We start from the raw sequence: 14,213 nt of genomic DNA on the forward strand, positions 1-14,213 counted from the left end.
CCATATATATGTGTGTGTATATATATACTGTTTTTTCCCACTTTGTGTAATATTTTCTTCACATATATATATATGGTGTGTGTATATGTGTGTATGTATGTGTTTGTGTGTATATGTATGTGTGTGTGTGTGTGTGTGTGTGTGTGTGTGTGTGTATATACATACACATTTCTGATTCTCACAACCCCATGAAGTTGTATTGCTACCCTGAGGTCATACAGCCAGTGAGTGAGAAGTCAGGATTCGAACCCCAGGGATTTGTTCAAAGTCTGTGCTCTTAACAACCATGTTACTATTCTCTTTCAAAAAGAAATTAAAAAGTGATGGGAAGTTTAGCATTTGTGTGCAAGACTACTGGACAGGTGAGCCTTCCTGTGTGGTGACAACAGTCTAGTGTTGTTGTTGTTGTTAGGAGACTCAAAAACTTCAATAGCTATCTCAAACTCCTACCCAAGGGACATAATAGCTTCCCACTATCTTGCTGGGGTGAGGCTGATTACCATTTTCACTATGCAGACTTCTCCTGAATGAGGTTTTCAGCATAAAGTCTAATTTCTGCCTGTGTGAACCTTGTGCCGTTGGATCCAGAGCCTCTCTTGATGAACGTTTCAGAGTAAACTTGACTCTAGCCTACTGATGCAGTAGGGTAAGAGAAGTGGGTGGTTGCCTGGGCTGGGAAAAAGGGAACTATAAACTTTCCATCAATCCTCCAGATTTCAGCCCCATTCTAACCCTTTGCTTTTAGAAGTACCTGCTTCTTCTACTTTCAGAAATTGTCTGTAGTTTTACAGTGGGAGTCAATCCCCTTCTTGCAGCAACACAGATTAAATATCAGCTTTCTCTGCTCTACTAAGTCAGTTACAACTCAGACAAGTGTTTTTCATTTTGCAAAATTTTGTCGATACTTCTCATTTTTTTATGGTTCCCTCTCCCAATTTTTTGTCATTGTGGGTTTTGTTGTTTAAAATTTTTTTACGCTCACTTTTGGGAAGATAGCAGAGAAAAATTCATGTGTTCAATATGCCATGTTAAACAACATGTGCCTAATTAATTTTAAATAGTCCAGGATTTTAATTCTGTTCAATGTAGTTATCTACTACTGAATCTTCATATGCAAAATAGTGTCATGTAAGTGGGAATGTTTATTTTTGTTACTTTAGAGATATCAGCATGTTATGTGAAATCAACACAAAAATAACAGGTCAGAAGCCTTTAGCTAGACAAGTCTTATTTTATAGGAATGTAAATTATTTATTAATCTTAATATTCTAATGAGTCAGTATTTACAATATAGAATACTTTTTTGAGCTTTCAAACCCACAAAGCAACAAAATTTTCACATATATAATCCAGTCAAAGACAATACATGAATTACACTTAGGAATGAACTATTCAAGCTGTCACGTTGTAATGAAAACCTAGTCAGATGAAAATTTCTCCCCATATTCTTGCTCTGTACCTTGAATGACTATCATCTAAAAAACACTGTACTATATTCCCATTTCTATGCAAAATATAGCTACAGTTTTAATATCATACTAATTTCTTTTTTCACATAAGACCTTTTATATATAAGAAGTTTAGGCAATATATCATTATCTAAACCTGTAGACAAACTTGCTGCTCTTCCATTACTCAGCCCATCCCAGCGCCTCTGTAACTAATGAACTGGAAATTAGCATGCACTCACCATGTGCTTATCAAATGAAAAAACAAAACATACCAAATGGTTAAACATATACCTTGGTCCTAGTGGTAGTTTTGTTCTGTCTTCTTTCATTCCATACAAATGCAATGGCAGCCATAAAGTGAACGCCGTGATTCATTGAAATGGGCCCCAATAATTCTAGGATCTGCTGCCTCAAGTTCTAAAAAAAGTAAGCAAATGATGAGTAAATTAAAAATTATGAAAGCATTAATAACTAGGCTGCATTTTTAGCTTTTCTTGAAATAACATATAGTACGTGTATGTTTCACTACCTAAATAATGGTAGAGGAAACTCTAATAGTGTTAAGAGACTCAACCACAGTCATTTTAATTCAAAAGGGAAAAAAAAAACCCTTATATAATGGCAACTATCAAACAAACAAATGCAAGAGTCTATTCACTGCAATGAGGTAATACAAAAACACAAAACACGAAATTTCAATTACGTTTGATGTAAGTTCTTTAAAAAAGGGTTTATATTTAAGTGAAATTAAACAAAAAGCATAGTGTAATCCAAACATCCGTACTTAAAATTTTCTAATGATTTTCACCCTTTCCCACAGCGCCAGGTGTGCTCCCGTGACTCCCAGATTTGGGAAGTCAGGTCTAGGAACAAGATTAGGTAATTGAGGGATATCAATTTGACAACTTGCCATGGTGTAACATGCTTTCGAACACTGATATAATTTCTCTCTAAATACAAAGTAGAAAATCTGGAAAATACCTACGAGTATAAGAATGAAAAAAAATTTTTAAAAATCAACCATTAACCTCACCATCCTGAGATAATCACTGTTAACAGATGAACTTTATTCCCTTTTTCTACAGATAAAGTTTTTTTTTACATAATTGGAAATAAAATTTGTTCAGTTATGTAACATCCATTTCACTAAATTTTTAAGCCTTTTCAATTCACTAATTCTTCAAACCACGATTACTAGTGGCTACATAATGTACCACTGAAAGAATAATTTAACTATTCCCTTATTGTTTAAGCTCTCTTTTTTGTGCCATTTTAAAAGGCTATAATGAATATTTATATATACATTTGCATAATTTTGATTACCTTAGAATTCATTACTAAAGTAGATTACTAGGTCAAAGACTGAAAGTGAAAGATCTCTGTACATATTGCTAAACTTTTCCAGGAGAGCTCTGCACATTAAAATGTCAACCTGAAATGTCCTAAAGAAAGGAACAAAGTTATAACATGTATGAATAAACCTCAAAGAAAACAGGTTAGTGACTGCGGTTAGGGCTGGGAGCAGAGTGACCGCCCATGGGCATGAAGAATCTTCCTGCGGTGCTGGGTATGTTCTAATATTAATTGTGCTGATAGTACTACAGGTCTGTAAATTTACTTAAAAAAAAATCACTGTATTGTATACACTTAAAAAGGGTGAATTTTGTGATTCAATAAAATGTTTAAGAATTATTTGATAACTAATTACATAAACCACGTAGAGTACCACAAATGCTACTCGAATTATTCAGAAATTCTGAACAGAATCTTTGGGAATGTTCTCAAATAGACTTTCTTCCCCCCTTAACGAAGGCACTGGGGATTGAACACAGGACCTCCTGCACACTAAGCACGCGCTCTACCACTGAGCTTTTACTGTCCCCCTCAAACAGACTCAAGCTTCCAGGATGAAGTGCAAATTGTCTAACCTTCGTGACTCCAAGATTAATAGTGGTAACAGAGGCCGATGCAGCCACAGTCATCTTCTCCGAAGAATCGGCCTGATGCAGTATGCTCCAAAGCAGTGTCACAGAGGACATGATCATATGGAGGATTGAGAGGATTCCACTGCGGGCTTCAAAAAGATGTTTTTGGTCTACATTGACCAAAAGCTATTAAAGTCAGGGGAAAAAAAACTTATCACTTACTGAAGTTTGCAAATGGGGACTTACTAGGCCTCATCGTTTTTAAAAAGCAGTCAAATATTTGTGTGGTCTTACTTGGTGATACTGTGTAGTAGGATCCAGCAAACAGTAATGGATAATGGCTGTGATCCCTTCCAAGAGAGTAAGAATCATATCTGGTGGAATAATTGATGCCATCCACAGAGGTCTGAAATAAAATGTATCCATTTGAACATAAGTTCTGTGAAAGAAAAGTTCATGCTTTATCAACAGTAAATGTCCAGTATGTGCTGGCACACAGTTAAGTGCTCAATAAATATTACATAAATAAATGACTAAAAGAATAAACTAGGAGCTCTTATATCCTCTTCTACAAAATAACTTGAGTCACACTAAATGTACTAAGGTTCTTTCCAGATACTAAATTCTACACAAAATAGACAAATATTTACAGCCAGTGAATCTCTAGCAAGCACGCAATGGCAGGCATGTAAGTATTAAAGGATACAGGTAGTTTTCTTATATTTTACATCTAGTGCCTGAGGTTATACAGGAGACAAACCAGATGTTAGTCTATTAAACATCTGGGTAATTTTTGACAGATTAAATTTAAACATGATCAGGGGATACAGATGAAATTCCCCACCAAAACCATGAAAATACAAAATAAGAAATAAAATCAGATGGGAAAAGATCTGTTATTTTAAATTAATTTTAGTGGGAAGTTAATTTGCACTTAGATAACACAACAGATAAAATCAGGGAAACCCTTTGCTGAGTTTTTTATTACTTTAGCCAGCTCGGTCAAGAAGAGCATCACAGTGAATTTCAGCTCTTAAAAGAAAAGAGTCCTGTTTGTATATTTCTTCTCTTTCCCACTCTTGATTCTTCTGTTGATACTCTTCCTCAATTTTCTACTTTGTGAAAATAACAGACCATTTATAACCTAATGATAACCACTAATTCATTTACCCAAATTGCGACTGACTTTCTAGATGATCAAGCAGTCATGTATGTAAAAAATGTCAAGGGTAAAAAAATTAAAAATCAGCCCTTACCTACTATCAGATAATCCTGTTTCATATTTGTACTGCTGAATTAGATTATCTAAATTTCTGCAAAGTTGTAGTGTCACAGAAACAACCACTCTCTGGAGAACTTTTCCCATGTAAGGCAGAGTAGATGTGATCAAACCAATCCATTGTGGATGCATCTTACAAGCACAGTGCTGATGTAAAGCTCGTATCACTGCACACAGGAACATGCCTTGAGATGTGATTGGCTGGGCATGCAAATACTGAAGGGAAGTCATGGGCTGATGGGGATTGATGTGTTCCAGATCAGACACAACAAAATCAAAACCCGTTTCATTCTCTTCGGGGATAGTCATTACCCTGTGTTCTAGAACAATGAGCCTCTGAAGCACCTTCAGAAGTTGAGACTGGAGTGTGCTGCCATTGTCAAATTCATCTTCTGAGAAATTGATAAGGCTGTCCTCTGAGAAACCTTCTTCCACAGCAACCATGTTCTTACCTGCTATCTTTTCACTATGCCATTTCTGTGCACTAAAGATGGATGACAGCAAACAGTGAAGAATCACTTTCTGAACTTTGCACTTAGATAACATATCAGAGATAAAACTAGGGAAGCCTTTTGCTGAGCTTTCTATGACTTTTGCCAGCTCAGTGAAGAGGAGTGTCAAAATTTCTATGCTCATCATCTGCATGTTTCGATTGCCTATTAAATCTTGTGCCGTGACCTTGACATGAGTTGGGTAATGGCTACGCATGTAATATAAGCAGAGGGAAATAAGAATTTCTATGTACATAGAACTCCGGAAATTATGATTTGAGTCCACTGGAATGTGACTGTAAAAATCTTTGCCCATAACAGAAATCCGGTGTCTGGCCAAGAGATTCTGAAGCAGAGACAACTGAGGGGTATATGCGTTATTTACACTGGTGGTTGAAATGGCATTTACAAAAGCAATAGGGTTAGTTTTCAAGATGGCCTTGATGGCAGAAAAAGCATACAGAGTCCTTGATGAATCATACAACTGGAGATACAAAAGCACATGCTGATAAAGAGGATGGATGTTGAAGTTGGGAGATTTCCGTGATCCTGGAGAACCCATGTCACTCTCAATTTCAGAAATTTCTCCCTCTCCACAGCTATACCAGTTCTCTAAATCCAGACCATCACTAAAGAATACACTGGTTTGTTTGACTTTTTCATTTGAAGTTTTTTTCTTGTCATCATCCTTTTTTCTGGCAAGTTTTACTTTAGGTTTTGCTCCTGGTTGTTTACCTGACTCCTTAACAATTGTTTCCTTCTCTGAGACTTTTTCTGATAATTTCTCCTTGAAGCTGAACTGAATACTGCTGTGACTTCTCTGTCTAGATTTGGTTTCTGCAGAAGCAACAGAAGAGTCATGGAAAGTCTGTGTGCTTCCTGAAATGCAAGGTGAGGAGCTATTTCTGGAGATGCCATTCGGCACACACTCACAGCCTCCCTCTGCGGACACAGACAGAAATGGAGAACCTTCGTTACTCAGCATAGCACTCTGGCTCTGCTGAGCAGACTGATCTTCACTTTTCATTACCTCCTCGCCTGGATCTGCATCACTGTCCTTTGGGGGCATACCTTCAACTTCTAACTGAGATGTCACAGATGCGGATTCTGCTTCAAGGCCACTTACGACCTTACATATCAGGTCAAACACGACCTGCTGAACATCATCATCTGGGGAGCTTGCGTCTGGCATGTGGGTGTCCTCTTGGGCATTCACGTTTTCAGGATCAACTTCATAACTCAAGTTGTCTCCAGCAGAGGACTGTGAACATCCAGAGTCAGAACTATGAAGTATTTCTATCTGTTGGTCTGGAAGATCAAACTCAGATACAACCATTGGAATTGTCTCACTGCTGGTACTCAGAAGGGACAATCTGTCACTTAATGGATTCACGGTAAGACTGAAGTTCTCTATTTCGTCCATGGTAAGTGTCTTTTCACCACTTCCTTTAGATGCAATGAGTTGTACCTGGCTTACTAGCATATGAGAAAAAGAGTAAAGAAAAAATATAAAATATATTAAAATAATTGAAATGTAGACTCAACAAGATTTTTAATCATTATTTTCATTATCTCCTTACATTTTCCTATTAAAATATTTCTTAATATTTGACCTCTTAAGTTAGAAAATTATACAGATGACTTAACTAGAATTTAATAGACAATAGAAGGCCCATTATTCAACTGAATTAGAACAGCACATTTAACACAGATAATATAAAACTTTGCCCTTATCCCCAAATAAGACAACCTTTTAAAATAGTTTAGTATATCATTAATATATAAATAATAATCTCTTTGATTTTAATAAAATTCAACATCCATTTAAAAATTATCTAGTTTGAGTAAGACCCTAAACCAGGAGAGAAGGGTAAGGGAAAGTAAAGACATCACTGTTCTCTCTAAGGAGTTTAAAATTAGTAAGGGGTCATAGACATTTATCCATCTCTGTACTTTTTGAGGGGCATACTATGTTGATGGCATTCTTTTAGAAAAGGTAGAAGGCTTAGCTCCATACAAGTAGTGCAAAATCAGATGCTTCAAATTCAAGGAGAGCATCATGACATGACAGGTGAGGCCTGAGAATGCTCTCAGGGGAATGGTGAGAATTCAGCAGACAGGCAGGAACCATGGCAGGCAAAGTGCTAACACAAAGAAGTCCTGGCAATAAGCAGGGTAGAGAGTGTTCTTAGAGGATTCAGGGAAAGCAGTGGAGAGGAAGCCGGAGGAAGGAATCAAGGCTCTGCAGAAACACACTAGAGATGAAGTAGCAGCGTGACGGTTCAGTCCTAGCCTCATCATGTACCAGCGCTGAACTCTGAGAAAGCCACAGCCTTCTAAGCATCAGCTGCCTGCTGAGTAAAATGACCTTTTTATTACTGACCTCACAGTGTTATTTGACAAAAGATACAAATGAAATATTGAGTCTTTTGTCCCCAAGGTACACTTATCTAAGGGGCCATTATCAATGTTTTATAGAGGACATCATTTGACAATTTATGAAGTGTGGACTCTATTCTAATAATAGTGAATATTTATCAAACACTTATGATATGCCAGTCACTGCACTAAAAATGTCACAAACATAACTACATCCAACATTCACAGTGAAGCCTTGAGAGGTGGGTATTATCATTTCCACTGCACAGATGAGGAAAATAACACGTGAAGTATAAAGGTGCATTATAAGCTACTATAAATTCCCAGTGAAGTATCTATAGAGCCTTGCAGGACCAGGATTATAAATTCTAAAGGTTATTTGTTAAAACTGAACAATATTTCTGATCAGAGTTGTGCTGATTCCTTCCCTGAAAGAGTCAACTAAAAACAGAGATCCAAGTTCTCTAAGATGGTCATTGATGGGGTACATTCTGACATGGCCCACGTGAGCGCTGCTAGTGTACGCAGAGTGGAGAAAATAAACCCATGGAGAAATTCTCACGTTTGAGTCTCTTGACAATCACTGCTGTGTTCGCCTCTCACAATTTATTTTTAATAATTTAATCCTAGATAAAGTTGTTCTACTTCCATGTGATATTCACCATTATTGCAGGAAAAAGTCTGCATGAAATGCTTGTCACTCTCTTCTCCAGGATAACAGGGAACCTTATTCCAATAACGTTCTGCTTGTACACGCTGCACTGAAACCCTCTGAGTTTTGGGGTGAAGCAAGAGCAATAGCAATGGCTCCAAAACTCTCGCGATATCATGTCTTTGTAGGACTTGGTTCAGCCAGGCTTGTCCCACAGAGCTAGTAGAACCATCGAGACTGTTAAGGCTATCTAACATGATGAACAGTGACCTACAATAAATACCAATAATTAAAACAAAGAACAAAACACCTACTTTAATTCTAATACTCTAATTGCTCTGAAATTAACATTATTATAAGTTGTGTTTCTTATTTTGAATTAACTATTTTAAAGTAATTACACTTCAGAATATCTTTTGACCACAGCATTTTAATAATCTTAATCTCTACTTTCAGAAGATACAATGAGAAAGGAGAAAATAGTCCTTTCCTTTTTTATATACTTGTGTTTTTTGAAATTTCATATACAACATTTTTATAAGATAAATAATGAAGAACAGAAAGAAAATCTGAGAGAATTAGTCTTCTTTTAGCAACATATTACTGTTCATATCACCAAACACTAGACTCCCTGTAAGTCAAAACTACTTCTATGTTGGTCCATGCTCCTCTGCTCTCATTCTCCTTATGATCAAAGTGATGTGCTTAATTCCAGGAAAGACCTGTGAAAGGTGGGGAGTTATGGTTTGGAATCAGAAAACCCAAGAGTCAAATCTGGGCCATCTACTTTACCTCATGTAGGATGATCTTGTGCAAATCACTTAACATCATTGGGGCTTCATTGCCTCACTTATATGATGAGGAAAGGTAGTCATTAAATTAGAGATGGTATTTGTAAAGCACCTTGGCCTGGGGCCCAGTTCATTATAGGGGTTCAATAGCAGATCATTTTAAAATGGTAATGCTGTTTGAAAATCACCAGTTGAAGTAACATCCAATCTGATCCTGGGCGGGGCTTTAAGCATAGTTACATTTGGAGCCACCTCTCTGAGACTTGCTGGTGAGCCTGCTATCTTTTGCCAATGTATGTAAATCTATCTATAAATGGCATCTCCTCAGAAGTTACTGCAAATCTCATATTTGTGTTATGAGTCATCTATGTGGTCTAGACAAACAGCAGAACCACTCTCAGGCAGCTGGCTACAGGTTCTCTGAATCCAAGGAAGAGGGTTTGTCAGTATTTTAGCTGTAGATTTTAATCAGTCTGGCTCAGGCAGAAGATCGAGAATAATTGCTAGAGAAACACTTATACAAGCTACTGTTTATATGAAATTTCACTGCATGTGAACATACACTCAAGAAGGCTGTATCTATTGCTGTATCCTTGACACCTAGAGTGGCACCTGGCACATAGCAGAAACTTGATGAAGTCATCCAGTGAAAAGGGGCACTGGGTGCTTCAGAGCTAGGAGGGGAAAATCTGTCAGATTATGAAAATGCCATGCATTTTAATATAGCTTAGATTTTTTAAAATAATTTATAAATTCTCTTTATAAAACTTGCAAACTGCTCTACCCTAGGGAAACTAGCCAGAGGATTCCCAAAAAAAGAAACATTAAGGTATCTGACTATAATATCTGAATATAAAGTGTAACCAACCTGTCAAAAGATCTTGCAAAGGATGAAGACTTGTTTATATGGAGGTCCCTCGTTAAATGCCAAAGAACTGCAAACTTTGCATGTGCCTCCATCCTTATTTTCTGACGACAAATATGAGAGATTGTTTTATTATTCTTTATTAACTGCTGTTAGTAAAATCAAAGTAGCTGTTTAAGACAGAGTATTATGTTCATGTTCACAGTACTCCACTACACAATGAAATAAGCCATATTTTTTATGGAAGTAGAAATGTAGAAAATACTTAACATATACAGAAATATTAAACCTAAAGGATCATATGCTGCCACATAAACTATTATTTAGTTTAGACTAGGTCATCAGTTTACTAGGTTATCTTCTAACAGGGAATGGAAAGAACTAATAAGTGTGCATGTTATGATATCTTGAGTATAGGAAGCCTCCCCCTCCCATTTTAATATAAATACATAGTAGCCAAAGCTGATTTATGGCACTATAAAATTTACTTTTGCTCCCAGAAATTATACATTAATCCCCATGAATTTGTCATTACTTATAAAACTGGTTAGATTAAAAATTTAAACACCTAAAAAAATAATCTCTTCAAGAAAAAAATTAAATCACTTTTGGAATTGTTTGAAAAGGATTAAGTATTAGGATAACAATGGATCGAATGCTATAAAAATAAGTTATTTAGAAAGACTAGCATTTGGTATTAGATAAGGAACATGCATTAATATATAATCAAGTAGAAATTGTGATATTATCCAAAATTTTATAGTCTTTCTCTAGCATTTGTAGAATCCTTCAAGTAAAAGATCCCCGAAATCAGGAATCTTTTACCTGAAGGCTAAATTGTTTGTGATAGATTAGAGTGCTTGCTTCTTCTGTGAGCCTAAGAAATGCTTTTCCTATAAAGCCTGTGTTTGTACATAAACCAATACAAACACATTAAAAAGAAAAAAAGTAAGTAATAAAAGGTATTTTAATTTTTTTCATGGATGTATAATATCCTTACTCAGAACTCAACATTTCTTTAAAAATGAAATGTTATACAAGTAAACAAGTATGTAATTTGTCCTAGATTTATAACTAACATAAAACAAATTATTACAAAGCTTTAAAATTTTCTGAACAATTCTGAAAGAATGTGTTGAAGCAGAATTAGAATTTTGACATCTTTCTTGGAATAAACTTTTCATTTTTCTCATTTACTCCTTCATTTGCCACTTTCCCCTTGCCAAATGCTTCATGTACTCAGCACAACGTCTTTCTGAAAACAGCCCATTCAAACTCACAAGCATTCAGAATTTTTAAAAATGAGGGCAATCCACTCCTAAAAGCTGTTTAATAAAATCTCTGATTTATATTAAGAGAGCAGACACAGGAAGACCATAAAATTCATTAAGTTACTCTGAATAGGTCAATCACAATGATGACACTTCTTCTCAAGCCCACTTATAATTCAGCCATCTTTACTCTGACTTTTATATCATTTTATATACATTAGGATACAAAATCCTTATTTGGATACTTATTATAATGCAAATAACATAGTATCACATATTAGCATTCTATAGCTTATAAATGTAACTTAACACACATTATTCCATTTCATATACGTGAGTTGATGTATTCATCAGTTCCATAACTGAGGCCACTGAATACATCTTTAAACGACCCAAGAGCTTGGACCAGCGACAACTTTAATCATCACTACCCAACAACTGGCATCCTGAGCCAAGAAATAAACCTAATAATTGATTTTGGGTTGCTTGATTTTTCATATTACTGATACTTTTGTAAAGAACTTTCCTCTAAAATGAATGTAATATATTTATTTGAAAAAGATATGACGATCACTCTGAATGAAGTTATGTTGTGTCTTATTCAGATACTAGATGCAGAAATTTTCCTAGAGTTTCAATAATTTACCTGATAGTGCAATGGGAACGGGGGTAGGGTGGGCACAGGATAAGAAGAGGAGAATTCACCTTATCTTTATGGGTTAACTGCTGACTTATAACATCCTCACAGATGCTTGAAGAAGGAACCAAGTTATGTAACTGATAAAACAGTTCCACACTCTTCTGGTGGTACTGAGGCGTCCCGTCTCCCAGCTGGTCCCACAAAGTTAAAGCTACATGCTAGTGAAAAAAAAAAAAGTAAAAGTCAGTGTTACAAAACTGTAAATGAAAACTTATTAAACAAACATTTCCTATTAAGTACAAACAAGCCTCTGACTGCCAGGCCTAGAAGGTCTTTATTACTTGTTTTGCCACTGGAATGAGATTTAAAAGTGTAGCTTTCCATCTGCCCACTTTCTGGTCATCCAAGCTCTTAGAACCTCTTATGATAGTCCTTTAATTAAATTTATTTTAAACATCAGATATGTAAGCAGTTTTTACAGGCCCCAGATAAGACCCATTTCACTATTTTAGTGATGTTTAGTAAAGTGATGCTGGAATACATTTTCTTTAAGAGGATATAAATCCCACACTGAAGGCAATTTAATGTTTATAGTTACATGCTGCAAAGTAAAACATAATTCATAGTCCAAATACCTAAACTACTTATAACGTATAAAAGAGGCTGTATGTATTTCAGTGCTATGTGTGTTAACCCAACTTAATGATCTATGACAGCATTAACAAAAATCCAACGATCTTTAGGGTTCACCACCACAGTATTATAGAAACCAACTCTAACCTAGCAGGGGGAGCTCTCTGGAGGGGCACAATGACTTGAAATCATATTAAGAAATTTTTTTTAATGGGTATATATCAAGAATCTAATTGCTTAAGTCAAATATACTTGATGTTCTTTCTATGTAGAGGATATCATATGTACTGTTGCGATACGAATCAAAGACTGCATTTTTTTCTGAATGACATCATGCATCACGAAGAATAATCAGATAACTGAGAGAAACTTTTCCTGGGAGTTCTGGAGAGCCGAGCTTGTCCTCTATGAAAAGCAGAAGTGTCACAACCTCTTTATCTGGAAATACATTTTACTGTGTAAATGAGCTTTCCTCTTGACCCTCACACTCCCCTCACGCTCATCTTTTTCTCTCCTCACAGAACTGGGAACAAGATTGGCAAAGCAGTGCTGATCAAGTGTGGTATCTTTCCCTATATGGTATGATATTAAGAGGGGTTCAGTTAAGCCTGATCGTCATCTTTAAAATCTCTGCTAAGTAAAGGAGATCAAGTGTCATCTTAGTCATGTACGTATTTCTTAGAACTTGCCTTGAAAAACTGAGTCTTCTCAGCTATGTATCTCAGATTGCCGGGAGTGAGGGGAGGTCTAATAACCACAGCTACTCTTCCCTGGTTTGGACTTAAGGGTTGTGTGGGCTCCACACTGTTGATGTTCTCCCCCGTGACCATGGCCACAGACTGAGTCAATCCTACCAGGTCCATGACAAGTGAAATAGCAACGCTCTGCACACTGAAATCACTTGCTTGGCTGCAAGCATTCATCAGAGTCTGGAGCCACAGTGGAGGCTGCACATGCTCCCAGTCTGAAACGGAAGAAGAAAGCCAACAGAGCTCATTACGCTAAACCTTTCCTACATACCCTCACTTCCAAGTTAATTTCAAAAAACAAAGCACCTCTACCTAACACTTTTAAGCCTTGATCTGTTAACAAAACCGTGGTTTCTCACCTAGACTAGAGCTGTAAGAAAATTGAGCAACAAGAATTTCATAAACTTTTTTTTTAAATTAAAGTATAGTCAGTTTACAATGTTGTGTTGATTTCTGGTGTACAGCATAGTGTTTCAGTTTTACATATATATATATTCCTTCTCATATTCTTTTTCATTATAGGCTATTACAAGGTATTGAACATAGTTTCCCATGCTATACAGTAGGTACTATACATTTCTATCCCTTGTTGTTTAAATCTATTTTATGTACAGTAGTTAGTATGTGCAAATAAACTTTAATATGTATTTTTCTTATGCCAAGTCATACAACCAACTTTCTGTCCTGAAAAACAGTATATTAATTAATAAGCATGATGCAGTACTCACTGCACTATGTGTGTACATACGTAAATTTAAATGAAGGCAAACAGGGATGATGCTAGTTATAATAAAGGAAATCAGTAGATATAAATGTTACGTTACTTTTCTCCAGAGAAAGGAATTAATTTCCTTACCTTCTGCTCATTTACAAGAAAACTGTGAAAGACATCAAAATCACAAAATTTTCCAACATATCAATGTCCCCATGATGACAGTATTTCATTTTAAAAAATCAACAAATTAAAATAACTTTCAAAAATTAACTGGCTAAAAAAAGAAAAAACCCAGTTTTATTATCTGAGTGCTCCTTAAAAAGAAAACAAAAAACAAAATAAAACAAAAAAACGTGCCATAGAAAGTATTTA

The 14,213-nt window shown here is 35.9% G+C and overlaps 1 protein-coding gene across 6 annotated transcripts in view; it reads right to left on the reverse strand.

The window, feature by feature from the left end:
- DOP1A (DOP1 leucine zipper like protein A) overlaps window positions 1-14,213 on the reverse strand; it is an 88,558-nt gene that overhangs the window by 19,664 nt on the left and 54,681 nt on the right. For 4 of the 6 annotated variants that reach the window (XM_074368682.1, XM_074368681.1, XM_074368679.1 and 1 more), the window contains 8 exons: window positions 13,067-13,341; window positions 11,810-11,962; window positions 9,837-9,937; window positions 8,188-8,447; window positions 4,633-6,622; window positions 3,671-3,815; window positions 3,380-3,562; window positions 1,743-1,868 (listed from right to left, as the gene is read on the reverse strand). In XM_074368682.1, the coding sequence (XP_074224783.1) occupies window positions 1,743-1,868; window positions 3,380-3,562; window positions 3,671-3,815; window positions 4,633-6,622; window positions 8,188-8,447; window positions 9,837-9,937; window positions 11,810-11,962; window positions 13,067-13,341 (3,233 nt within the window). The remainder of the gene's footprint in view (window positions 1-1,742; window positions 1,869-3,379; window positions 3,563-3,670; window positions 3,816-4,632; window positions 6,623-8,187; window positions 8,448-9,836; window positions 9,938-11,809; window positions 11,963-13,066; window positions 13,342-14,213) is intronic. The other 2 variants (XM_074368683.1, XM_074368680.1) reach the window with 1 other exon arrangement.

The sequence above is a fragment of the Camelus bactrianus genome, chromosome 8 (assembly GCF_048773025.1).
Source record: "Camelus bactrianus isolate YW-2024 breed Bactrian camel chromosome 8, ASM4877302v1, whole genome shotgun sequence".
NCBI classification, from domain to species: domain Eukaryota; kingdom Metazoa; phylum Chordata; class Mammalia; order Artiodactyla; family Camelidae; genus Camelus; species Camelus bactrianus.